General features: G+C 41.5%; 1 protein-coding gene across 1 annotated transcript; it reads left to right on the top strand.

Moving 5' to 3' along the window:
- Positions 1–9,697: 9,697 nt before the first annotated feature.
- On the top strand, positions 9,698–10,654 carry Olfr1418 (olfactory receptor 1418). The gene has a single exon (NM_001011524.1). The coding sequence runs from the start codon at positions 9,698–9,700 to the stop codon at positions 10,652–10,654; it is 957 nt and encodes a 318-aa protein (NP_001011524.1).
- The last annotated feature ends 16,321 nt before the right edge of the window (positions 10,655–26,975 follow it).

Below are 26,975 nucleotides of genomic sequence, written 5' to 3'. Positions count from 1 at the left end.
GTATTTATTTATTTATTTATTTATTTAATGTATATAAGTACACCATTGCTCTCTTCAGATACACCAGAAGAGGGCATCAGATCCCATTACAGATGGTTGTGAGCCACCATGTGGTTGCTGGGAATAGAACTCAGGGCCTCTAGAAGAGCAGTCCATGCTCTTAACCACTGAGCCATCTCTCCAGCCCAGGACTGACTCTTAAGTCTAATGAAAGAGCGGTTGGCTACACCTATAACGTTCATGCCATTATTGCTCTCATGCACATATCTTGCCTGTCTGGTTATTATTATAGCTCACAGAGTCACAACTATGTAAGACTGGTGATGACTTTTCTTCCCCAACAGCTTGCATAGCACCTTTCAGTACTATACAAGCTGGCCAGCAAGGAAGAAGATCCTAGCTCAGTACCAGTTTGACTTCTTTGGGTTGTATGACCAAAGCTTATGTGTCTTCAGCTATAGTGTATTACCATCAAGTTCTGGCAGGCAAACAAGGACAATGGCAATAACTTGTATTGTTTTGGAGGTCTCTGGGATCCTTCCTCTCCACCAATAACTCAAAGGGTGGTATCCCACATCCTTTTGTCTGATAATCTGTGGCTTCTGGGAAAAGTATCATACTCCATGAGAACTGGGATTTTCAACTGAAAATTTCAGGCAGGCTGTAGAAGGGCACTAGACACTCTCTCATTGACACCTCTTTGCGTTTGGTGGAAGAAGACACAAAGTCAATAATCTTGGTATAAAATTCCAAGTCAGATAGTGAACAGTTGTGTAAACTTGGACAAGTCAGTTTACTTCTGTGAACTGTTGTTTTCTCATTTGAAGTCTTGACCAGATTATTCAGCAAAGCTTTATAAATTAAAATGAAAGATAAATGGAAGTTTATAAACATGAAATTATCAAGTAAATTATGAGTACAGTGTTATTGTCCTCATTATCCTTGTCTCCTCATGTTATCTGTGTCATTGTCTTGTTTGTCACCCTGATACCTGCTGTGTAATCGGAGATGAACTCTTCCACCATCTTCCCACAAGAATTTAGTTCTTTTCCATTACAGATGCACGAACTTCCTGGTCTTGGTTCTAACATCAGCAACTGCCCATGGAAGGATCAGATGATTTCTGTGGGCTACACATTTATCACCCCTCTGCTGAATCCCTTATAGCTTGGAAAGCAGAAAACAGAGAGCCTAAGGATGCTCTTGGGAAAGAAAGAAATTGCAAGATCCTTTTGTTTTTTAGATTTATTTACTTCTATTTTATGTGTTTGGGCATTTTGCCTGAATGTATGTGCACTTCATTTGTGATTTGTGCTTCTGGAGGTCAGAAGTGGGGGATGGTTCCCTTGGCACTGGAACTCATTATGAACCACCATGTGGGTGCTGGCAGCTAGACCCAGTCCCCTGTAAGAGCAGTAAATGCTCTTGACTGAGGAGTCACCTCTCTATCCTCACACTACAAGATTCTTGCTGCTCAGAATACAATGAGTCTTTCTGTATGAAGTCAACTGAGTTATATCTACACATGTGAACTATACAGAAGGCAAGAATCTAAGAAAGATCTCTAAGTTTCAGGAATTGTTGCTATCCTTTCTTACTATGTGTCTCTTTTTGCTTTAAAGCTAAAACAGTCTTTTAGAGTGATCTGTCTATGAGGTCAGCAAAAAGGATAATTAAGTGATGTCATAGACAGAAAGTTCTATATTACTGCAGTATATGATCTCAGGCAATCGGGTCTCCTGTGATTCTATTTTCCCTTAGAAATGAGAGCCAGTTCTTGATGATCCAAAAATTTATTTACATTTGTTAGACAGGACCCATGTATCCCATCCTGTCCTCTAACTCTCTAGGTAGCTGAGGATGACCTTGAACTTCGTTCCTTCCTATGTCCACCTCCCCAACAGAGTCCTGGGGATCCACCTTATGTGATGCTTGGGATTGAACCCCGGGTTTAGGGCACACTATGCAAGCATTCTACCAATGGGGCTATAGCCTCAGCTCTTTATTTACAGTTCTAAGGATATATTAAAGAAAGCTAAAGCGGCCATTCTGCCATGTTCCAGTGGCACAAAGATTTCAGAATTCTTAAATATTGCTGAGATACCATGAGGAACTGCACTGTATATTCCCCTACTACAATATAAACTAGAATTTCTTAAGCTCCTGGAAAAGGCTAACTTTCCTTAGACAATGTGGAAAAAAAATGAACTCTGTGGTAAAGGTGGCAAAATGAATAATCCAGTTCTGTTTAAGGACTTACAACACATACCTTTAGAAGTTCTAGAGGGGAATTTCCTAAAATATTTGGTTAAAAGAAAACTTTCTTTAGCATCTGTTATCTTAACACAAAGAAAATATTTTTCCTGGATATTCAGAGAAAAGGTTGTATGATAATAAATAATTAAGACTTGGGAAATGGCAGTAGATTAGTTTGATTGGTTCCCAAGTTTCCTCTGGGAACTAAAAAGTTCCAAAGAGAATAGCATGCATCAACGAGTTGGCTCAGCCAGTAAAGCACTTCCTGAGCCAGCCTGATGATCTTAGATCCTTGAAATCTCAGTGGAAGGAAAAAACTGACTCCCAAAAGTTGTCCTTTTACCTCCACATATGCACTTTGGCATTCATGTCTGCACTCACCCACACATACACATCAGCACACACACACCAGCACACATGCACACATGGGCATGTACAAACATCCACGCACATACTGAACAACAACAACCATAACAGCAACAACTAATAATAAAACAAAGTAACAAAAATCCAATAATAGAAGGATTGTTTTGTTGTGAAATTTAGTATTCTTTTAAAATAGTTTATCCAACCACCAAACCCAGCCACTATTGCGGATGCCAACAAGAGCTTGCTGACAGGAGCCTGATATAGCTGCCTCCTGAAAGGCTCTGCCAGTGTCTGAAAAATACGGAAGTGGATGCTCACAGCCATCCATTGGATGGAGCACAGGGTCCCCAATGAAGGAGACAGAGAAAGGACCCAAGAAGCTGAAGGGGTTTGCAGCCCCATAGGAGGAACAACAACATGAACTAACCAGTATCCCCAGAGCTCCCTGGGACTCATGACTCTAGCTGCATATGTCGCAGAGGATGGCCTAGTTGGTCATCAATGGGAGAAGAGGCTCTTGGTCCTGTGAAGGTTCTATGCCCCAGTATAGGGGACTTCCAGGGCCAGGAAGTGGGAGTGGGTGGGTTGGTGAGCAGGGGGAGGCAGGGAGGGGATAGGGGATTTTCAGAGGGGAAACCAGGAAAGGGGATAACATTTGAAATGTAAATAAAGAAAATATCTAATAAAAAATTTAAAAATCATTTATCTAGTATTTTCAATTGTTATCATCATTGTGTGTGTGTGTGTGTGTGTGTGTGTGTGTGTATGTGTATATGTGTGCATATGTGTGTATGTGTGTGATCAGCATGCATTAGAGCAGATAGGTATGCATGCCATGATACATATGTGGAAGTCAGAGGACTACTAATGGAAGTCAATTTTCTTTTTTTTTTTTAATTTAAATTATTTACATTCCAGTCGTTGTCCCCCCTCAGTCCCACCTCCTACAGTTCCTCATCCCAGTCCTCTTCCCCCTTGTCTCTGCACCCTTTTGGAAGTCCATTTTCTTTTTGAACCTTTTCAAGGCAAGGCCCTTTTGCTTTTGTTGCTCTGCATACTCAAGGATACTTTTGGGCGATTCTCCTATCTCTGCCTCCCAACTCCTTGTAGGAGGGCTCAGATTGTGGATACAAGCAACTGTATTTATCTTTTTGTAGGTTTCAGGGATCAAAGTCTGGTTATTGGCTTTTATCCACTGATCCATCCAATGGGCCTTTAGTAGTGCTTACTAGACTCTGTCTCTGTTCTTAGCAAGGAAACTGATTGTTGGACCACACATCAGGTACTAGAGTATCTTGACTTATTCTTCCTAAAGAAGTGAATCATGGGCTTTGATCAAAGTCTTAAGGGTTGACAAAAATATAGGTTGGCCCCTACCAAGTTACACACACACACAGGACCTTCTTGTGTACTGAGTTCACTGTGGTTCGAAGTTGATTTTGGGAAAAGAAGGTACAATGGAAGGTGATCCAGAACAACAACAGTGAACAAGTGGAGAATTTGAAGAGAGTACCCTGGGTGAGAAGAATGCAACGGTCATTGGAGTCTGACTCTGGATGATATGCCAGAAGATGACTGAACGGTGGTATCACCTGCCAAGGAATGAATGCATATTTCTCCCTGAAGCCTTTAAGATGGGTATTTTCTTAATATACACAATCTAAGAATTTAACATAAAATGATAAGGGTATGGAAAAATGCTAGAGAACTAGAGGAATTGGGTGTAGGAGTACCAAACCCTGCTTCTATGTCACTCAGAGATGTTGTGACTGACCGCTTGCACATTTGTGTTACATGTAGAAAATAAAAACAAGGCAATGACTAAGATATAGCCACATCTAGTAGCAATTAGACCAGTTTAGAAGATCATATCCCCAAACAATTCCTATTTGTGCTCCTACTGGGACAGGTCCAGTTGAATGCCAAGTTAGACTCCTGGGGCTTGGTGGAATCAAAGTGGGCAGGGAATTCTCCAGAAATGAGATGAAGAGTGAGAACAGAGAAACAAGCCAGAGTTCCAACTCCACAAATCCTCAAGCCTCATGTTCTTCCCTGGTGAAGGGGCAGTGGGGATGAGCTGGCACATGGAAATGTGTGCTGTCCTGAGAGGAAGGCAGGTTCTCAGAGGTTCAGCTCCATGGTTGCCAAGCCATTAGGAGGATCACAGCTTGAGCTTCAGTCAGCCTTGTGTTGAGGATGTGGTGCCAGGTCTCTGAGTAGTAGAAATGAAGGAGACCTGTCAGAGCTGCTGTGTGTTCTATTCCCTGGGAATGGGCCAATGAGTGTTCATGATCTTGGCACCTCCCAAGGTCTTTCTGGTGTTGAGCCCCAGATAAGTTGGGAGCATAGTTTAACCTCCTATAGCTAATGAGGAGTCTCTGGTCTTGTCACTGTGAATGTGGGGAGATTATTTTGTTCACTCATCAATGCCTTAGATGAAGACAAAGCCCACAAGAGTAAGTTTTTTGGTTTTTTGTTTTTTAAAAACCTATTAATTTCTTTGTATTTGTAGAATACAGGCAGGAATCATGACCAGCTATGTTTCTGGGCTTTGTTGTGTAGCAGTTATTATAAGGGCAAGCACAAAGTGTTAAAGAGAAATAGCATTCCCAGATGCCTAGAGCTGGAAAGAGTAATCTATATTTCTTAACTTATTGTAACTCAAGTGTTTTAAAAATAGAATATTTGAAATAAAACCTCAAGAATAAAAATAAAAGTCAACTGTAATGATGAAAGTAAAGACAACAGAAATATGTATTTAATTATAACTTCTGGCTAAGGCAGTGGTTCTCAACTGCCTAATGCCACAACCCTTTAATACAGTTCATCATGTTGCGGTGATCCCCAACCATAAAATTATTTTCATTGCTACTTCATAACTATAATTTTCTACTACTATGACTCATAATGTAAATATATGTTTTCCAATTGTCTTAGGTGACCCCTGTGAAAGGGTCCTTTGATTTCCAAAGGGGTCACAACCCACGGGTTTTGGGCTAAGGCATACTTAATAATTGAGTAGAAAGCTGATTTTGAGGGTCCTATCAGCTAACGCAAAAGGGAAATACAAATTATATAACAATCATGGTTAAGTGGGATGTCATAAGTATGTCTATTCATAGGAATATGCTGTAACTCCAGGAGTGTGGTACATACATGTAATTTCAGCACCCAATAAGTAAGAATCTTGAGTTCAAGACCAGCCTCAGCTACATAGCCAGTATATGTCTTTCTGATTCTCTAGTTCTTGTCCTCCCTCCTTTTTTCTCCACTTCCCCTTCCTTCTCCTTTCTCCTCTGTCTCTTCTCTGTTTCTCTCTCTGTGTGTCTCTCTGTCTATCTTTGTCTCTGTTTCTGTCTCTGTCCCTCTCTCTCTCTGGGTGTGTAAAGATCTTTCTGTATATTCTGGATGTTCTGGAACCTGCTATACAAACCAGGCTGGCCTCTAAATTCACAGAAATCCTCTTGCTTCTGCTTCCCAAGTGCTGTGCTTAAAGAAATACATCACCATACCCTGAAGCCAGTATGTGTCTTAACACAAATTAAGCTGATTGTAGTACTTTTTTGTCCAGGTAATACCAGCACTTGGAAAGCTGATCTCCACAAAATTGAAGCTGTACTGGGCTACATATTGAATTACTGGCTAGCTTGTGCTTTAGTCCCTGTCTAAAACAAAACAAAACAAAACAAAACAAAACAAAACAAAACAAAACAAAACAACTTCCCAAGCAAGCAAACAAAGAAAAAAAATCAACATGAAAACTATAACAAAATCAAACTAAATCGCTGAAATAAAAAAGAAAGAAATGTGTGTATGGGAAAAGACATGTTACATTGGGGACAAAGGCAAGAATACCTTCTGTGACAGATGAAACTCATTAAGGGTTTCAGTCCCATCTTAAATGGGAATTTTAAATTTATTTTTATTTATTATTTTATATGTATGGTTATTTTGCTTGCATGTATGTCTGTTTTCCATATGCAATCAGAGCCCACTGAGGTTAGAAAAGGGCTGGAACTGGAATTAAAGACAGTTGTGATATGCCATGTGGGTGCTGGGAATTGAACCTGGGACTTCTGAAAGAACAGCATCTTGAGTTCTCTTAATCACTGAGCCATCTTTCCAGCCCTTAAATGAGAATTTTAGCAGTCAGTATTCTATATATAACTTGTGTAACTTTCTTTTCTCAGTCAGGATTATATATTAAGACCCCTTCAGCTTCTGAAGTACAAAGATTGTCATAGTGACCACACACACACACACACACACACACACACACACACACACACACACAGAGAGAGAGAGAGAGAGAGAGAGAGAGAGGAGACAGAGCTTCATGCTCTAGACTACTTCATTAGGATGCCTGACCTAAGTAGTGTGCTTTCATCATATATCTTTCACAGAGTGAGTGGGGAGTGTGTGTTCCCACTACGGCCCACAGGAAGGACATTTCATTACTCACAAAACAGCACGTTGTTGGAAAGTGCTGAGGAAAACTGGTCTGCCACTATGCCTGTTATTTTGTAACCCTGTCCAGAGGTTAGTGATCATCAGCGGATAGCACAGGGTGAAACTCTTTAGAAGGTGGAACATTACTTTTAATGAATGCATGGAGTCATTCTATAAGAGGACTGGCTTAGTGGACATGGAAATATAGTAAATACTTAAAGGGAAGCTGCAGTCAATACAAATACCGTTTGTTCCATTTTCCACGATGGAAAGGAACAATGTCCTCTCATGACTGTCACATGTGCAAAGGTCATGGCATGTCTTCAGACAGGAACACAGCAGATATGAGCAAAGACACATTCTTCTGGAGATGCTCCTGACACCTTGCAGGGACTACACTGCTAACTCAGGGAGTGAAGTGCACAAAAGTATTGTTTGCCATGGAAGATGGGATGCTTTTGAACTGAGTGTCTGCATCCAGGCCTGTCCAAATGGTAGTGTTAAATTCTGCAATGTAATGCTATTAGTGGGGCCTGAGGAGGAAGTAGGTTTGGATGAGGATCTGGGCGTCAAAACTTTGTGGCAGGATTAATATTTCTCTGCAGGTGGAAATGAATACAGTTTCCTCTCTGCTATGTGAAGATACAGAAGAAGGCAGTGATTTGCTATGCAGAACAAGGGCACTCACTGTACCTCAACATATGGTTACCTTGAACTTGGAATTACTGGCCTTGAGAATTGTGAGAAATAGAAATCTATGGTCTAAGTCATTCACCCAATGTATATTTTTAAATAATATTCCATACTAAGACAAAGATTGAAAAAGAACAATGTCCATTTTCACTTTTGCAGGAAGTAGAATAATAATATCGTGTGGTTATATGCATGCTTAATTCAGTGCTTATGTTCGTGTGTATTTGTGAAGGTCTAACTTATTAATGCAGACACTATGCAAATTAACAGTGAACTTCATTCCTACTGGTTACAGTCAGTGGAGAAAATTCAACAAATAAGAAAGTTTAAAACAAATTAAAATACAGGACTTTTCTCCCTTCCAGAATTCTTTAGGTATGCATTACAGTCTGCTGTGTGTAAGTACCTGAAGACAATAGTTAGTGTTGCTTTCATTTTCAGAGGCAAGGGACCCATGAGGGAAGGTGAGGCATTTAGAACCCATGATTATGGAAATCTCTCTTACCCTTAAACCTCAAGTGACAGGGAAGAGAAATATGCCAGCGAAATCTAGGCATATCCAGCTATGGCAGACAGCCTACTCACTCAGAGCTGTGGTCATAGAGCCAAGGGAAAGAAAGAGGGACAAATGTGTGAGTGACCTTACTGAGAAAGGCCTCTTGTAGCATGCCTTTACAAATCCTACTCCACTCAAACCGGAACCAGGTTAACAATATGCTTTGAGATGATTTAGAACTATGTACTCATTCTGTTTACGCACAACGTATTAGACCTGCTTAGAATTAACTGACCTTGAAAGAAAACAACAACGTGATCAATCTTACTATGCTTTGGGCTCCCAGTGCAATTAACTTGTACAAGCTAAGATAACTGTATAGCTTTAATATTGTTCTATGCTGTTCAATAAATAGAGAGAACAGCCTCTTTTCAAGAGATCAGCAATCTAGGACAGTTGAGGCTTACTCTTGCTTTAGATGACTCTTCTGTTTTGCAGCACCCGCACAGGGAGGATGCGGGGCATGGTGTGAAGGACGAACATTCTGTCTCTTTGTGCTTTTTCATTCTCCAGCCCATTCCTCAAGTTGGTCAAGTACAGTGATAAGCCAGAGCGTGAGAGAGTTATCTGATGCAGTCTTTAGAGATGTCTAAAGGGCATGGGAAACTCGAGCATGGATCCAAGGACAGTTGGTGAGTAGCCAGAAAGCCTTGCCTGAGTCACTTGCCTGAGAGCAATGGGAGGATGGGCCAGTGTCACTGAAACCAGAAGTGAGGCGTTTCCAACAGGTTTGAATGCAACATAGATGTTACAACTATCTGTTTGATTCAGAAATCCTTGGTGACCTTCAGGAAGATGTTCTCAAACAATAGAGAAATTCACAACAGAATACTTGAGATAAAGGAGAGGAAATGGTTGGTATGGAAAGAGTATACAAAGATTTTGTTGTTAATTATTTATGAGAGGGTGTTTCATTTAGCTCAAGCTGCCCTTAAACTCTCTCTGTAACTGGAGAGGAGCTTAAATTCCCGATTCTTTTGCTTTGCTTCCCAAATACTGGAATTACAGGCCTAGGTCACCACACACAGCAAACAGCTTTGAAAGATGACATAACATTGATGCAATTGATTTATATTATGGGAAGTGTATTTGCTCTAGAATGGAAAACAGGACTAGATATAGGAAGCTTAGCAAGTATGTTATGTAGCAGGATCTTAGACAAAACAAGAGGGACTGAGAGCATTATCTGTGCAGAAAGGGTAAAACTTAGGCATATGGAAAAAATGTGACAGCCTCAAGGATCAAGAGGAACTGCTATGTCAAGAGCCTATGACAATAATGACAGAGTAAATAATGACAAGTGTCCTCCAGGTAGGTTCAATCTATCCTCAGGGCCATCACCTGTGCCAGTGGCAGACCCAACGCATTAAGTTCATGGAGGAAGGAAATCAGACTGGGATGGTCCTCTTCCACTTCCGCCCCTTCTCCAAACTCCCTGAGGTGCAGATGCTGATCTTTGTGCTTTTCCTCATGATGTACCTGGTCAGCATCGGGGGAAACATGTCCATCGTCCTCACCATCTGGACCAATCGGTGTCTCCACACCCCTATGTACTTCTTCCTGGCCAACCTGGCTAGCCTGGAGATCTTCTATTCTTCTACCATAGCCCCCCTGACTCTGGCCAGCATCCTGTCCACAGAGAGGACTGTGGTTTCCTTGGCAGGCTGTGGTGCCCAGATGTTCTTCTTCATCTTCCTGGGCAGTGCTGACTGTATTCTGCTGGCTGTCATGGCCTATGACCGGTTTGTGGCCATCTGTCACCCTCTGCGATATACCCTCATCATGAGCTGGCACTTGTGTGTCCAGTTGGCCCTGGGGTCCCTGTTGCTGGGTTTCATCTTGGCCATGCAGTTGACTGTGCTCATCTTCCAATTGCCTTTCTGTAGCAGTAAGGAAATCAGCTTGTTCTACTGTGATGTCCTCCCTGTCATGAGACTGGCATGTGCAGACACCCATGTCCATGAGGCCACTCTGTTTGTAGTCAGTGTCATCGTCCTCACCATCCCTTTCCTCCTCATCACTCTCTCCTATGTCTTCATTGTGGATGCCATCCTGAAGATCCGCTCAGCTGAGGGGAGGCACAAAGCCTTCTCTACCTGTTCTTCCCACCTGACGGTTGTCCTCCTGCAGTATGGATGCACAAGTCTCATCTACTTGTGTCCCAGCTCCAGCTACTCTCCTGAGAGGGGCCAGGTAGTATCTGTGGTTTACACCTTCATCACCCCTGTGCTGAATCCTTTGATCTACAGCATGAGGAACAGAGAACTCAAGGATGCTTTGAGGAGAGTGATAATGAAATTGGTTCTGATCCAAACACAAGAAGCACTCTAGATAATCCTCTACAATATCTTGTATAGAAATTCTGAGTTGAGTATACGCAATATGAGGAAGTGGGGCTTGATATACCTTTGGTTTGGTACTGTTTTAAAGATGTTTTATATTGTTCTTTTTGTTTTAAAGGCCAGTTTTCTTTCCTTATCCTCAGGTTAGTCATCTTGGGAAATGGGGATGAAAATGCTCCAAGCATTTACGTTTAAACTCTGAATTAATCATGAGGATAAAGAAATACACTAAGTGAAAAATAGTTTCTCTCTCTTTCTCTCTCTTTGATGCAAGGTTGAAGTTTATTAAATATAGAAAGAAAGGATATTCACAGAAAGATTTAGACAAGACTGAAAGAGGAGTGTGGGCTTTTCAAGACAGAATTGCCAATGTACTACTTAACATTTATTTAACATGTATGGGTGTTTTGCTTGAACAAAGGTCTGCATACCACGTGCATGGTTAACCAAGGTCTGGAGGCACTGCCACTAGAGTTATAGACAGTTGTGAGCCACCATGTTTGTGCTGAAAATTGAAAGCATAGGACATGCTTTTAACCACTGAGCCATCTCTTCAAACCCTGAAAATATATAAAAATTTTATTCTTTAATGATTTTATACAAGCCTATACTCTATTTTGGTCATATTTAGTCACATTACCCTCTTATATTCCTCCACTCTCTTTGAACCCCTTATTCCCATTGAATTCCTTTCCTATATTCACCTTGTGTGTGTGTGTGTGTGTGTATGTGTGTCTGTGTGTTTGCATAGCATTAACTTTAGTTAATGTTGCCTGTAGGAATGTGGGTGTAGTTATTTACTGGACCATGAGAAACTTAGCAGTGACTACACCACTTAAGAAAAATGCCTGTCTGCCCTAGCAGCCATCAGCTGACAATAGCTTCTCAGATAAGAATGGGACCTCTTCTGTGCTCTCTCTACATGCTGGACTGTGTAAGGCTTGATCCTGTTCAGGTCTTGTGCAGGTAACCACAGCTCTCTGAGTTCATGAGAGCTATAGCCATGTCATGACATATCTAGAAGACAAGTATTTCACAGTCCTCCTCCCCATCCTGCTGTTTTTTTTTTTTTTTTAATGTTCTTTCTGCCTCTTCTTTTAGGATGTTCCCTGAGCCTTGATATTTAAATAGAGATATAGTAGTGTTATTACTACTTTCCAAGACATCCCGGGTTACCTCTGTGTCTTACTCTGGACTTTTCATTAGATATAGTTTTTAGATTGTTAGCAACCTTCAACACTGTGCCTCTGGAAAGGGTTGAAGCCACAGCAAGAGAAGACCAAAATCGAGAACATTCCAGTGTTGGTGCAAATTTAATAGTGGTAGGTTTTTCTCTAAGCCAGCTGCTATCTTCCTAATAACTGAAACAGATTATTAGATTGATTTAACAAGCTTTAAGGCACAATAACTGAGCAGCTATCAATGTATTCTAATCCTCTAAAATAATCTAGCTAGTTTCTATTAAAAACTCCCAAGATGCTTGCATTTTAGTATTGATCTGGCTCTCTCTGCTCCGTGTGTGTTCTCATGGTGACATCTGGTCCCTCACCTTGTGACAAATTCTTTCTTCTTCCCTCTCACTACCTCTTCCCTGGCTGGAATCAGAAGTCCTGTCCTATTACCTCCTCTGCCAAGTCATTGGCTGACCAGCTTTTTATTAACCAATCAGAGATAAGTGGGGAGTAATGTTTACACAACATTGTGACAGGAGTTTCTTACAATAAGCATTACAATTACAATCAAATATAGGGCACCAGAAATCAGCATTTGAATAACACAAGAATAATCTTTACACAATGCACAATAACATTATGCCAACATTCCAATCTCTGTAATGACTCCTATTATGTAAATTTGGAATTTAAAAATTATTAACATTTCCTCCTAATTACTTTTCATGGAAAAGATTCTAGGGAAAACTCTGGAGTTCAATTTCTGTTCTATTTACTTTATTGGAGACTACACACATTCACCTAAATTTGTTTCTACAATTGTGAATACTGTCCTTTAAGTCAGTCTTCCTCTTTCACTCTTATTGTCTCTCCCTTCCCCCCCCCTCCAACCCCTGCCTCCTCCTCCTCTTTTTATTCCTCTTCCTCTTTGTGTTTATCACTAGCTAGTTTTCAGTTGATACCCCTGCTCAGCCGCACACAAGCTGGGAGAAACCCAGCTGCCCTCCTTCCCTCAACCCTGCTGGCATGTCCGGGCTAACACGTTATCACCCTTCACCTCTGCATTTCTGGCAGTTCACCCAAGAGTGCCAAACGCCCACCCATAGCTCAGCTTTTGACCATATATAGGCAAAACCCAAGCTCCTGACTGACATGTCATCACTCCTGGCCTAAGACCTATAACATCCCCTTGATTTAGCCGAGGTATGAGATCTCCGTAGCCCCGTCCTTGGGAGCAGTGAACCCTCCTGGGAGCAGCATCTAATAAACTTGCCTCTATTTTAATCTGGCCTAGTCTGGCCTGTTCCTTGACGGAAACCTTTTTATTCACGTCTACACAGTATGGAAAACCTTCTTTACTTACTTGAGCTTCTCTGGAGTTGGAAAGAGAAAACACTGATTTACATTTGGAGCCACATAAACAGTGCCTATCCATGAAGAAAGATACAAAGTGGACACTTGGACAAGGCTCGTTGTTAGGATCCCTGGTGGGTGTTATGTGACAAAACTTTACCAGGGGAGATACTATACACATCTGTCTACTCACCCCACAGAGGGAACCCACACAGACCAAAATACAGAGGTCACTGAAGTCTGTGTGGGTTCTCTATTTTTGAACTCTGTAGACAAGGTCAGAGAAGGGAAAGTCCTGCCAGTGAAGGGAGTCCTTCACTGTTCACCAAGCTCAGAAGGCTGTCCAGTCAACAGTACACTTGATCTTAATTAATAGGGCAATAAGACTTTTGGCAGTCTTACTAGTTATTTTGGGAGGGAAGGGCCTAGACAATCTGGTCACTTTCAGGAACTACCTGAAGGTATTTTGAGTTGTTTACCTTTCTGTTTAAGGAGATCCCTGATGGATGGAATGTTTCAATCCTGGAACTGTTACACAACAGTGAATTTCCTGTTGATCACTTTTCTCAAGACAATGATATCAGAACTTTGTAGCATGTAGTTTCTATTACCCAGCTTTAATTTAAGCTCCAGGCTGATGGCACTACCAGCTCCTACCCAGGTTCCCTTGGGTCCTCAGATGAAAGACACACACACACACACACACACACACACACACACACACACACACACACTATTTTATTTTTAATGTGCTTTTTAGTTCAATGGCCTGGCACTTCTAAGCCTACCATGGCTAATGTGCCCTTACCTTCACTCCCAGTTTAACTCTCTAAATCTGACTTTAATTTGGTTGTTCAGTCACCTTTAGTCCTAGCTCAACACCTCTAAATCTGTACTCAACTTAGTTGCATTTCTAATCTCCCTCCTGCTACCCCAGGCCCAGTTGGGGAAGCAGCCAATGGCCACCCTACCTAAGATCTCACATGGTTGGTGACTCTCTCTCTCCCTCCAAAGCATGGTGAATCTCCTTTCCCCTTCTGGATCTCTGAGCTTGCCTGTGGGAACCTGGAAGTTCTGCCTCTTCTGTCCAGCCATTAGCTGCTAGCAACTTGATTGATCAAGAACCAATAGGGGGACAGGAACTTCAATGTTCACAGGCAGATTCGTGATCAGAACCACTCCCTACAGGACATAATGGCTTACTATTTTTATAAGGGTTGGGGCACACATTAGATTTATTATTCTCTAGTTATTTACTGATATACTTACTGACATAAAAATAGCAGCAAACAACTACTTATTGGGCTCTATCCACTGTGTATCCATTTGTTTTAAGTAAAAAGAAAGTGGGAAAGAGCATTTAGGAAGTAGTTCCTGCCTTGAAAGAAAAAAATCCAATGAGATTTAACAACCCAAACCGTAATTACACGGAGGGTCAGCAGATTCCAGTGTTATGACGTTTCAGGGTGGAGGGATTAAAGGACTGGAGGCTATGTAGTGGTCAGGGCAGGTATAAATGACCGAGATGGGTGTGAAGATGCTGTTTGAGCAGGAAAGGTATTTCTGTCTCAATCCCCTCCCCCACCAAAAAAGGAAAGGTGCTCAAAGTCCTGCAGGCAGGTGACTTTAAGTGTGTAGTACTTACAATCTACAAAGGCACAGTGAGGACCATGGATGAAGGATGCATTTCATCATCCTTTCCAGCATCTTTTGTCCTTTAAATTATGTTGGAAGTGTTTAGTCCTGTTGAATTTCCTCTGAAAAGTACATTAGTAGTTGATATTGAATCTGGATGCTGTTATTTCCTAGTAGGTTGGAATGCCCAGCTATTTTTCAGTGGTAGATTTTTTTTTTAGAAGGCAGTGCAGTTTATCTTGGTTTAGTAAATAGTTTCCCAAAAGTTTGTGTAAGGGAATTGATACTTTCCATATTACTCATTTAGTTATAACTCACTTATCTTCAACAAAATCCACAAGATTTGATTTTTCTGCAGTGGACAAATAAGGAGACTGACGCACAAGTGATTATATTAAGCCAAAGTCATAGAACAGCTACTACTAGAGCTGAGGTTAGACCTGGGCAGTTTTGTTCCATAGTCAGGGTATTCAAACATGAGAGCTCATGAATATCACTGTCATTTGTTAACTTGGAAACAATACCTTAATTCTCTGTGTTTGATTTTATTAATGATAAAATTTGGATAATGTTTACTGAGACTCCCCTCTCTGTGATATTGAGAGAGAACAAATGCAAACAAATATAAAGCCATAATGAAAGATTCTACATCAGTATTCAAACACCCAAGTGGGGGAAAGAGCCACATTGCATGGCTTACGTTATTAATTACTAAATGTTCTGAGCCATTGTGTGCCCAAGGAGGCTCATTGTGCTGCTCTTTAGGACGTATTCATTTATGTTGCAAGAAACAGCCTGTTCTCTGCAGGTCTGAAATGACAGTAGGCTTCACGGGAAGAGTTCCTTTCTGATTTTTTTCTTGTCAGACCCTTTATGTTTTATGCATACAAGGATTGGGACTTTGCTTGAAAAATCTAAATCACATGTGATGTGAAGAATTTACCGTAGAAGTCATAGGTGTAGATCCACAGTATATGAAGATTGGCATAAGGAAAAAAAAAAAAAAAAAACACTGAACCCCATGATACCAAACCTTGTCATGAAGCAGAGTATTCTAAATATAGTAATTTAGTTACATAAAGCTAACCATTGAAGACATATGGACTTGCAATTGCATTTAATTTAACACCCTGGATCTAGGAAGGATTATCTTCCTACCTTAGTAAGACAGGGATCTTTAGTTGATGTTTATCTTAGTATTTAGCTATTCATTCTTCACATATTAGTGGCAGAGCTACTTTATAATAGCCCTGGAGAATGAACAACAGCCAGTTGATACTCTGAAGCAGTTCATGGTCTATTCAGGGAGACAGTTGTGCAAGTAGTCAGGTGTAAGACAAAGGTAGAATAAGTGTTAAAAAGTGATCTGAAGTTGGTGGACCATGCAGGAGACCACTGGAATGTACTTCAGAAAACCTCCATGTTGAAGGAGGTGTGGAAATTTGACACACATGACATAGAGAGGACATATGAGGCAGAGGACAAAAGACATGAAAGGATGAGTTAGGTTCAGAGATGATGTAGTTGTTTTGCTGATAGTGAGTGGAGCTGTGTGCCACAGGGTGATAGAGTACAAAGATGGGTGGTCCAGCAATGCAGAACCTGGACTGCTATTCTAAGAGTCTGGACTATGTCTTTTTGTAACAAGAGTCACTGATGAGTTTCAGCAAGAAAAAGGACAGGAATACCATACTTTTCCATTAATTATTTATTCACTTGATATCCCGATAGCAGACCCTCTCCCTCCTCTCCTCCCAGTCCTGCCCTCATAAATCCATTCCCCATTACCCCTCCACACCTTCTGAGAGAAGAGGAATCCCCCACTAGGTACCAGCCCACCCTGTGCCTCTTCTTTGCTTGTTAGATAGAGGACACATATGAAGACTTAGCTGTAGGCTTAGATTTTTTTTTCCATTTTTATTAGGTATTTAGCTCATTTACATTTCCAATGCTATACCAAAAGTCCCCCATACCCACCACCCCACTCCCCTACCTACCCACTCCCCCTTTTTGGCCCTGGAGTTCCCCTGTACTGGGGCATATAAAGTTTGCAAGTCCAATGGGCCTCTCTTTGCAGTGATGGTCGACTAGGCCATCTTTTGATACATATGCAGCTAGAGACAAGAGCTCCGGGGTACTGCTTAGTTCGTATTAGGCTTAGATTTTTAAAAACCTACTTTTAATAAGGGTTCTCAAACTCCTTTAACAATCCCCCTTCTAGCAAACCATCCAGAGGTAGGGGAGGAAAGATGGTAAATAGGACAAGGGCTTGTGGACCTGTTTAGAAGTAGGTCCTTGGGGGTGGGGGGAGTCCACTCTCCATCTGTCAGTATACCAGCAGTCCAATTAAGTAGTGTTGGGATAGCAAACATGAATCAGCAGCAGTGGGACAATCTAGCAGAAACCACCAGTCCTCCAACAGTTGAATTGGCACAAGTCAATATCAGTGACCAGGACCAGCCGAGATGGCAGGAAAAGTTCCTTACCGTGCCACTCTCAACAAAGTGAACATCAGCGAAGATGAAGACCAATGACGTATTGCAAAGCTAGCTATACAAGTGCTCTGTCACTGTCTGTTGAGTGCTATTTATACTCTCCCCAAACATCATGTGTCCTCTCATGTATCTTGCCTCAGCAAAACACCAAGTGAGAAAGCCTCACCATGCAAGTCGGTATCAGTAAAACACGATGTGAATCTGTATCACCTGACATATCCAGAAACTTCCACTCCACCCAGCTGCAGATCTGCTCCAAATGTGTGTGTGTGGCCTAGATCCAGCACAGCATGTTCTTTGGTTTGTGGTTCAGTCTCTGTGAACCCCATGGGCCCAGGTTAGTTGACTGTGGTCTTTGTGTGGTGTCCTTGACCCCTCTGGCTCACTCACTTCTTCTACCCCTCATTCTTCTACAAGAATTCCTGAGCTTCACCTGATGTTTGGCTGTGGTCTTTGCATCTGTTTCCATCTGCTCCTGAGTGAAGCCTCGCAGGATATGATAGGCTCCTGTCTGCAAGCATAGGAGAGTATCATTAATATTGTCAGGTATTGGCTCTTTCCCTTGGGATGGGTCTCAAGTTGAGCCAGTCTCTGGTTGGGCATCCCCTCAATCTCTGCTCCATCTTTATTCCTGCATACATCTTGTAGAAAGGACAAATTTTGGGTTGAAAGTTTTGTGAGTGTCTTGATGTCCTCCTCTTCCCACTGGAAGTCCTACTTGGCTAAAGAAACTAGCCACTTTAGTCTCCGTATCTCCAGCTACTAGAAGTCTCAGCTAGGGTCATTCCCACAGACTCTTGGGAGCCTCCCCCCATCTCAGGTCTCCCACTAGTCCCAGAGGTGCCCCCACCAATTTCTGTTCTCTCTCCAAGCCCTCTCCAACCCCCTCCCAACACCTGATCCCTTTACCCATTTCCCTCCTCACCCCCTCTCCCATATAGTTCCATCCCTCCATTCATTTCCCATGTCTGTTTTGTTTTCCCTTCTGAGTGGGATTCACACATTCTCCCTTGGACTCTCCTTACTACTTCTGTTTCTTTGGGTCTGTGGAGTATAACATGATAATCCTGTACTTTATGCATAATATCCACTTATAAGTGAGTACATACCATGCATGTCCCTTTGGGCCTGAATCACTTCACCCAGGATGATATTTTCTAGTTCCATCCATTTCCCTTAAAATTTCATAATGTCTTTGTTTTTAATAGCTGGATAGTATTCCAGTGTGTAAATGAACCACATTTTCTGTATCCATTCTTCAGTTGAGGGACATCTGGGTTGTTTTGAGCTTCTGACTATTACAAATAAGGCTGCTATGAACATAGTGGAACACGTGCTCCTGTGGTATGGTGGGGAGTTTTTTGGGTATATGCCCAAGAGTGGTATAGGTGGGTCTTCAGTTAGAACTATTTCTTATTTTCTGAGGAAACACCTGATTGTTTTCCAGAGTGGTTGTACCAGTTTTCAATCCCACCAGCACTGGAGGACTGTCCTTGCTTTACATCCTTGCCAGCATGTATTTTACTTGTGTTTTTGATCTTAGCCATTCTGATGGGTATAAGATGGAACCTCAGAGTCATTTTGATTTGCATTTCTCTGATGACTAAGGATGTTGTACATTTCTTTAAGTGTTTCTTGGCCATATAGAGTCGGGAGGAAGGGTTGTTGTCTATGTTGCATGTGGAGGAGAGGTGTAAGAAGATGAATCCACATTAACTTGAGCTTCGAATGATGTGCTCGGTTGCCACTGGGTTGCCTTCTGGTCTTCATGCCCATGCACTGTTGTTCCCTTGCCTTGAGTGTGTGTCAAGCCTCATTATTCAGTTCTAATAATAGGACAGAGCCAACATGACCATCTGTTACATATGAGATTGTGGTTAAAAAAACCACATTATTGTCCTTCACTATTTCATACACTAGCAAGCGTTTGCTGAAAGGACCCTGATATAGCTGTCTCTTCTGAGACTAGGCTGGGGCCTAGCAAACACAGAAGTGGATGCTCACAGTCAGCTAATAGATGGATCACACGGCCCCCAGTGGAGGAGCTAGAGAAAGTACTCAAGGAGCTAAAGGTAACTGCAACCCTATGGGTGGAACAACAATATGAACTAACCAGTACCCCGGAGCTCTTGACTCTAGCTGCATATGTATCAAAAGATGACCTAGTAGGCCATCACTGGAAAGAGAGGCCCATTAGACAGGCAAACTTTATATGCCCCAGTACAGGGGAACACCAAGGCCAAAAAGTGGGAATGGGTGGGTAGGGGAGTGGAGGGGAGGGTATGGGGGACTTTTGGGATAGCATTGGAAATGTAATTGAGGAAAATACGTAATAAAAAAAACAAACAAAAAAAAACCACATTATTGTCCTTGTTGCATTTGCTTTTCTTCCTTTTGAGTACTCCCCCTCTTCCTTATTCTTTCTCTTTCTCTCTTGTCCTTACCTCCCTACCCCCATCTTGTTCTAGAAGTCAGCTGCTATTTGTAAGAAGCTTCCTTATGAAAAAGTAAACAAGGCAAGAACATAAGACAGATACCTCCAGTTGTGACCAGCAAGGAACTGCTGTCTCCAGCTCAGTAGCCCTAAAGAAATTAAATCCTGACAAGAGCTCTGTGTGACTTTGAAAGCAAGTCCTTCCTCATTAAGGTTTGAGGAGACCTTGAGACTGAGGCAGCCAATTGAGCTACACCTGGAGCCCTTAGACATAGAAACAGTACAAAATAAACAAGTGCTTTTGCTTCAAACTGTGTGTGTGTGTGTGTGTGTGTGTGTGCGCGCGTGCGTGTGCATGCACGCGTGCTGCAGTGGAGGTAGAATATTAAATATCTTCCTTTTCAAATTTGTGGCTTGCTTTATTTGATTTTAAACCAAGCCACACCTTTAAGACACTGCCTCAAGCTATGCCAGTTCAGGTCCTCACCATCAATATGTAAGGTAGGATTACTGCCTTCCTTCTGAGCAGGACTTAAACAGGTTCAGAGGGAGGAAATGAAGATCCTCTGCATCACAGGACTCTGTCTTGATTTGTTTGTAAAGGTAAAATTAATGTTGCAGATTTATTAATAAATGAAATACGAGTACTTGAATTATCCCTACCCTTGCTTACTGATAACATTTCAATTTCTGCCTGTCCCAGAAGAACAAACATCTGCAAATTAACGAGTTGAGATCTCTATCTCATAGAAAGATTGAAGAACCTTGCATTCTACAATAACCATCTTCTAATAGATTACCATGATAACTGAACTGGATTTCTGTATTTCCTTTGAAGTTAAGTGGGATTTTTACAGTTTTTAATGCTTAAAATGTTAACAAAGACCCCTTCAGCTCCTTGGGTACTTTCTCTAGCTCCTCCATTGGGAACCCTGTGTTCCATCCAATAGCTGACTGTGAGCATCCACTTCTGTGTTTGCCAGGCACTGGCATAGCCTCACAAGAGACAGCTATATCAGGCTCCTGTCAGCAAAATCTTGCTGGTGTATGCAATAGTGTCTGCGTTTGGTGACTGATTATGGGATGGATCCCCGATTGGGGTAGTCTCTGGATGGTCCATCCTTTCATCTCAGCTCCAAACTTTGTCTCTGTAACTCCTTCCATGGGTGTTTTGTTCCCAATTCTAAGGGGTGAAGTGTCCACACTTGGGTCTTCGTTCTTCTTGAGTTTCATATGTTTTACAAATTGTATCTTGGGTATTCTAAGTTTCTGGGCTAATATCCACTTATCAGTGAGTACATATCATGTGAGTTCTTTTGTGATTGGGTTACCTCACTCAGGATGATACCCTCCAGATCCATCTATTTGCCTAGGAATTTCATAAATTCATCGTTTTTAATAGCTAAGTAGTACTCCATTGTGTAAATGTACCACATTTTCTATATCCATTCCTCTGTTGAGGGACATCTGGGTTCTTTCCAGCTTCTGGCTATTATAAATAAGACTGCTATGAACACAGTGGAGCATGTGTCCTTATTACCAGTTGGAACATCTTCTGGATGTATGCCCAGGAGAGGTATTGCTGGATCCTCCGAACAAAGATTGTTGGTACCAGGACCTTAGAAACCTGCGACATCACAGGTGACAGAGCGACCTACACACCTGATGTCAAGACAACGGCCACCATATTTCTAGAATCCAGTGGGCTCACCTCCCACCTTTACCAGTGATCATGTCACCATCCATATATATATATATATATATATATATATATATATATATATATGTGTGTGTGTGTGTGTGTGTGTGTGTGTGTGTGTGTGTATATATATATATATGAGTAATGCCCCCTTCACTCTTTCCCCCTTTTCTTTTTTCTGCCTCCTTGCCCCTCTCTCCCCCAATAAATCTCTTACATGTGGAACTATTTGGCCTGGTGTAGTTCTTCTGAAGCCACACGGCATTCAAGATCATAACAAAGATGACATCAATAGAAATGTCAAACTGGATAGAGGTGGGGTGGAGTGGAGTGGAAGCCTGTGGAGCCCACAAGGCATCAACCCACCAAAAACAACTATAGGCAACTAAGAAATACTGAGAGTGGGAGAAATAGTTTGCCCCATGGAAGAAGACCATTGGTTATCCAACACCACACTGTCATCTCTGAAAACACAAAATTACATACTGAACAGATTCTATTTAGGAGTACATAATCCATGCATGCAATAACAATGAGCAACAACAACAAAAGACTATGAATTTGAAAGAGCAAGGAAGAGAATATGGTAAGATTTGGGGAGATTAAAGGGAAAAATGATTTATTTATATTAATCTCAAAATAAAATTAAAACAAACAAATAAAATAATAAAAATAAAATAAAATGTTATCTCTTGTGAGTGCCCGACTCGCCAACAAAGCAGACGCCACAACAGGATCCTTCTGCACACGTTTATTGGGAGAGCTTGATTGCAGAGGCAAGAAAGACCCCGAGCCCAGAACTGGTGCTGCTTATATAGGCCTAGGAGAGGCATGTCTCACGCCCGGATTGGTTATGCTTTCTACCTCATTTGCATGTCCCACATCCAATTGGTTATACTCTCTCAGTACCTCACAAAACCTCATTAACATACCTCATTTGCATGTCTCACATCTGATTGGTTATACTCTCAAAACCTCATTATCATGCCTGGGCCAGGTAGTGTCTTGGCAAGAAACTTTACTGCATATGTACACATTGGTTGTTTGCCCAAACTTATGCGTGGTGGCCAGCGGTAGCCAGCGCCACCCTGCAATGGCACATGTGGCTTCCCACAGTTATCTTAAATAAAACAATTTTATTTTAATTAAAATTAAGGCAGATTATATAGCCATTTCTATTATAGCCACATACTAGCCAAAGATAATTTTGTTTTTGTACTAAAGTTAGTGCAAAAACATCTTGTTAAACCAGGTGTGATGGCACATGCCTTTAATCCCAGCACTCAGCAAATAATTACCCCAACAAACATATACATGTACATTATTCTAGGTCAGAGGCACATGAAAGAATACATAAGTAAAGACTAAAGCTATGAGTTTACCTTAGGTTGTAAAAGTTAATTTTATGATGTGATGGTTTGAATAAGAATGGTTCCCATAGACTCATACACTTGATGTTTGGTCTTCAGATAGTGGAACTGTTTGAGAAAGATTAGGAGGTATAGCCTTGTTAGAGGAGGTGTGCTACTGGGGTTGGGCTTTGACGTTTCAAAAGCCCATGCCAGCCCAGTGTTTCACATTTTGCTTGCTGCCTGTAGATCAGGATATAAAGCTCTCAGCTACCACACCAGCGCTATTCCTGTCCATCCCCTACCATGATGATCATGGGCTAACCTAACCCTCTTAAAGTGTAAGTGAGTACACAAATAAATGCTCTTTCCTTCTTCAGCGTGATTTCTTTGTGTAGCTCTGGCTGTTCTGGGACTCACTCTGTAGACCAGGCTGACCTTGAACTCAGAGATCTACTTGTCTCTGCTGCCCAAGGTCTGGGATTAAAGGCATGTGTCACCACTACCCAGCTTTCTATCCTTTATTTTTAATTTAATTTATTTACCTTTATTTTATGCACATTGATGTTTTGCCTGTGTGTGTGTGTGTGTGTGTGTGTGTGTGTGACTGAGAGAGAGAGAGAGTGTCAGATCTTGGAGTTACAGGCAGTATGTGGGTGCTGGGATCTGAACCTGGGTCCTGGGGAAGAGCAGTCAGTGCTCCCAACTGCTCAACCATCTCTCCAGCCCCCAGCTAAAGGCTTTCTAAGAGTTACCATGGTCATGTTGCAATATTAATGATTCTTAATAGCAATAGAACCGTAACTAAGGCACACGAGAAATCAAAGGCATAGTAAGGTTGGTTGGTTACACTGATTTTTTTTTTAAAGGCAGGCTTTGAACATTAACAGGCTGAGTATGCAGAAGAATAGTGATTCAAGTACAGTTTTAAATGGCCTCAGGGCATATTTTTAACTGGGTTGCAAGGTTTAGCAAAAGTTCAATCTCTTTGAAGAAAAAAAGATACTTTGAGAAAAATATATCAGCGCATCAGATGACCAAGATTTGGTGGTAAAGTCTGTTCTCAGCTCTCCTTGTTGTATGTCTAAACATGGTTCACCTGGCTGATAGTAACACATCCTTCATAGAGAAAAAGCCTGTGAAGTCTACTAAGTCTAGTAAGTCTATTGAGTGTTTGGATAATCGCAAGGAGCAAGAGATAACGATAGAAGTCATAAGAAGGAAATTTAATTTTCTATATTAAGGAAAATTTGTTAGAGTTCAAGTGCAAAAGGTGGTTAGAAGTGTCTGGGAAACTGAAAAAAATAAGAATGGTCAAACCGAAATCAAACCAGGAATAACAACAAAACACCCCCAAAGCAAGATTATTTGGTATTCTGTGGCATATATAAAGTGGCTTTATTAACTGCACCTTTCTAGTTGTCTGATGATATGATCATCTGTGCTTATCTTTATGATCTTGTAGCTTTTGTCCACCCTTGTCAGGGGTGCACAAATTTAATTTCTTAATTGTTTTTCATTAATTAATGAGTTAAATATAAACTGTGATGGGTATACATTTTCTAATTGTTTGAGAGTTATGGTTTGTCCTCTCTTTTGTAGGGAAGGATGCTAGCTAATGATTCTACCACTGAGTCTAATTTTGTTCTTCGAAACCAATGAACCGAGTGCTTATTTATTCTTGATCATTGCTCTTAGCAAGGAAAGCAAGGAAACTGATCTTCAGAGCATACTGTAGTGTCTGGAACATCTCAGATCATTCTTCCTAGAGAGGTGAGATATAGGTTTTGATCAAGACCTCAACATGTATACATAGATACATACATACATATGCATGGACACACACACACATATGCTTCAAAGTGTATATATGTTCCCTACTGTAACCATTGTATTTTGTAGTTCAATTTAGGAAAAGATTGAAATGGTGGGGATGAACCTTTGGGGAATATAGAAAGAATATCCTGGGGGAAAATGAAGTTGGTTACTTATGAACTCCTTGGAGTCCGGTCCTAGACAATAGGCCAGAATGAGACAGGAACTTAAAAGCAGCTTTTCTAAAATGCACTGACTCCTCATATTGGGTCCATGGTGCAACTGAAGCCGGGTGAAAGCCAGGTATCTCTGCTTTCATGTTGCATTTGTCTGCCTCCTTTACTTTTACTGAAGGCACAGAGATACTCTTGCCTTTCCCCTTTCCCCTTGAGTCACCAAGAAGTTTCAGAGCAGCAGAATATCCAAGCATAACATACCCAGGTCATTATCCTAGAAAGGGAGACCTCCATCCTGGAGCTGAAGTGATCATCTTGTAGAAAGTAGATTAGTCTTCTTAAGAATAAGAGCAATAATGCCGGTGTGGTGGCGCACACCTTTAATTCCAGCACTCAGGAAGCAGAGGCAGGCGGATTTCTGAGTTTGAGGTCAGCCTGGTCTACAAAGTGAGTTCCAGGATAGCCAGGGCTATACAGAGAAACCCTGTCTCAAAAAACCAAAAAAAAAAAAAAGAATAAAAGTGATAAGAACTTTTTAGAACTATCTTGTAGAACCTTAAAGAGACAAGGATAAACTGGACCACACCTTGAAAAGACTGCTTCAGTACACAACACCTGCTGGTTTTCCTGTTCCAGCTCTTCCTTAATTTAAATGTAAACCTACTATCAACAAGGACTTGGTGCCACTGGATTCTTTTATTTGTTTTTCTCTCTAGTGTGGCTACACGGGATGAATATCTTCTCTGCTTTGTACAGCAGTTTATCCCTCTCATGAACTTGGGTGGTAGATGTTGCTTGAGACCAACCTCTCACCCTACAAACTCCAGTAACAAGAAAGTAACCAACTGTAGGATAGTACTCTGTCAAGGAGTAAGTTGACTTTTTTTTCTGAAATTGTAAAAAGAAGGCTCTTTTCTTAGTCCCTATAAGACCAAAGGTACATTAAATCCAGCAATCATAAGGAACATGAAAAAAAAAAAGGAGAAAAAAAAGAGATCCATCCATCCATCCATAGGGATAGACCAACAGACAAAGCAACACACACACATGAGAGAGAGAGAGAGAGAGAGAGAGAGAGAGAGAGAGAGAGAGAGAGAGAGAGAGAGAGAGAGAATATCAAGAGATAAAAAATAGGAACCCAAAAATAAAAGAGTAGGGTTGAAATATATTTGTATATTGTTTGTCTGGTGATGTGTTAAAATAGCAGCTCATGTCTAAACAAAGCACACTGGGCCCAAACAGTTCCATGTGTGAGAGGTTTATTGGGAGAGAGAGGGGAAGGTAGTGGCAGAAAAAGAAGGGGGGAAAAGAGAGAGAGGGAGGGTGTTCCCCTTATTTATATGGAAAATGACATAACACAGGTAAAGGTGGGTGGTGAGCCAAGTGGATTCTGGGAATATGGTGCCTGTTGTCTTGGCAAGAGGTCTGCCGATGCCTATGTGATGTCATAGGTTTGGGAGGTCCTGATGCCAACATCTGGAATTGGTGAGGTGCCATTAAATTGTGCCTTCTGTGTCTCTCACAGATGACCGTGATCTTACCCAACTACCTTAAGAGTAAGGAATAAAAATTGAGCCAATGATTAAGGCACAGCTAAATCTAGTAGCAATTAAACCAGTTTAGAAGATCATATCCCCCAAACAATTCCTATTTTTATGCTCGGAGATCTACTGGGGCTGGTCCAGTCGAAAGCCAAGTCAGACTCCTGGGGCTTGGTGGAATCAAAGTGGGCAGGGAATTCTCCAGAAGTGAGATGAAGAGTGAGAAAAGAGAAACAAGCCAGAGTTCCAACTCCACAAATCCCCAAGCCTCATGTTCTTCCCTGGTGAAGGGACAGTGGGGATGAGCTGGCACATGGAAATGTGTGCTGTCCTCAGAGGAAGGCAGGTTCTCAGAGGTTCAGCTCCATGGTTGCCAAGCCATTAGGAGGATCACAGCATGATCTTCAGTTAGTCTTGTGCTGAGTATGTAGTACCAGGTCCTATGGGTAGTAGAAAGGAAGGAGCTAGGGGACATTTGTCTAAGTTGCTGTGTTGTCTAGACCCTGAGAATGGGCCAATGAATGCTCTTGACTTTGCCACCTCCTGAGAGGAGCTTTCTGATGTTGAATCACAGACACATTGGAACATAGTTTAATCTCTTATAGCTAGCTTACGAGGACTCACCTATTTTGGGTACAAAC

Source organism: Mus musculus, chromosome 19, assembly GCF_000001635.26.
Source record: "Mus musculus strain C57BL/6J chromosome 19, GRCm38.p6 C57BL/6J".
NCBI lineage: Eukaryota > Metazoa > Chordata > Mammalia > Rodentia > Muridae > Mus > Mus musculus.
The sequence above is the reverse complement of the archived record's forward strand: the minus strand, read 5'-3'. Positions and strand labels throughout refer to the sequence as shown.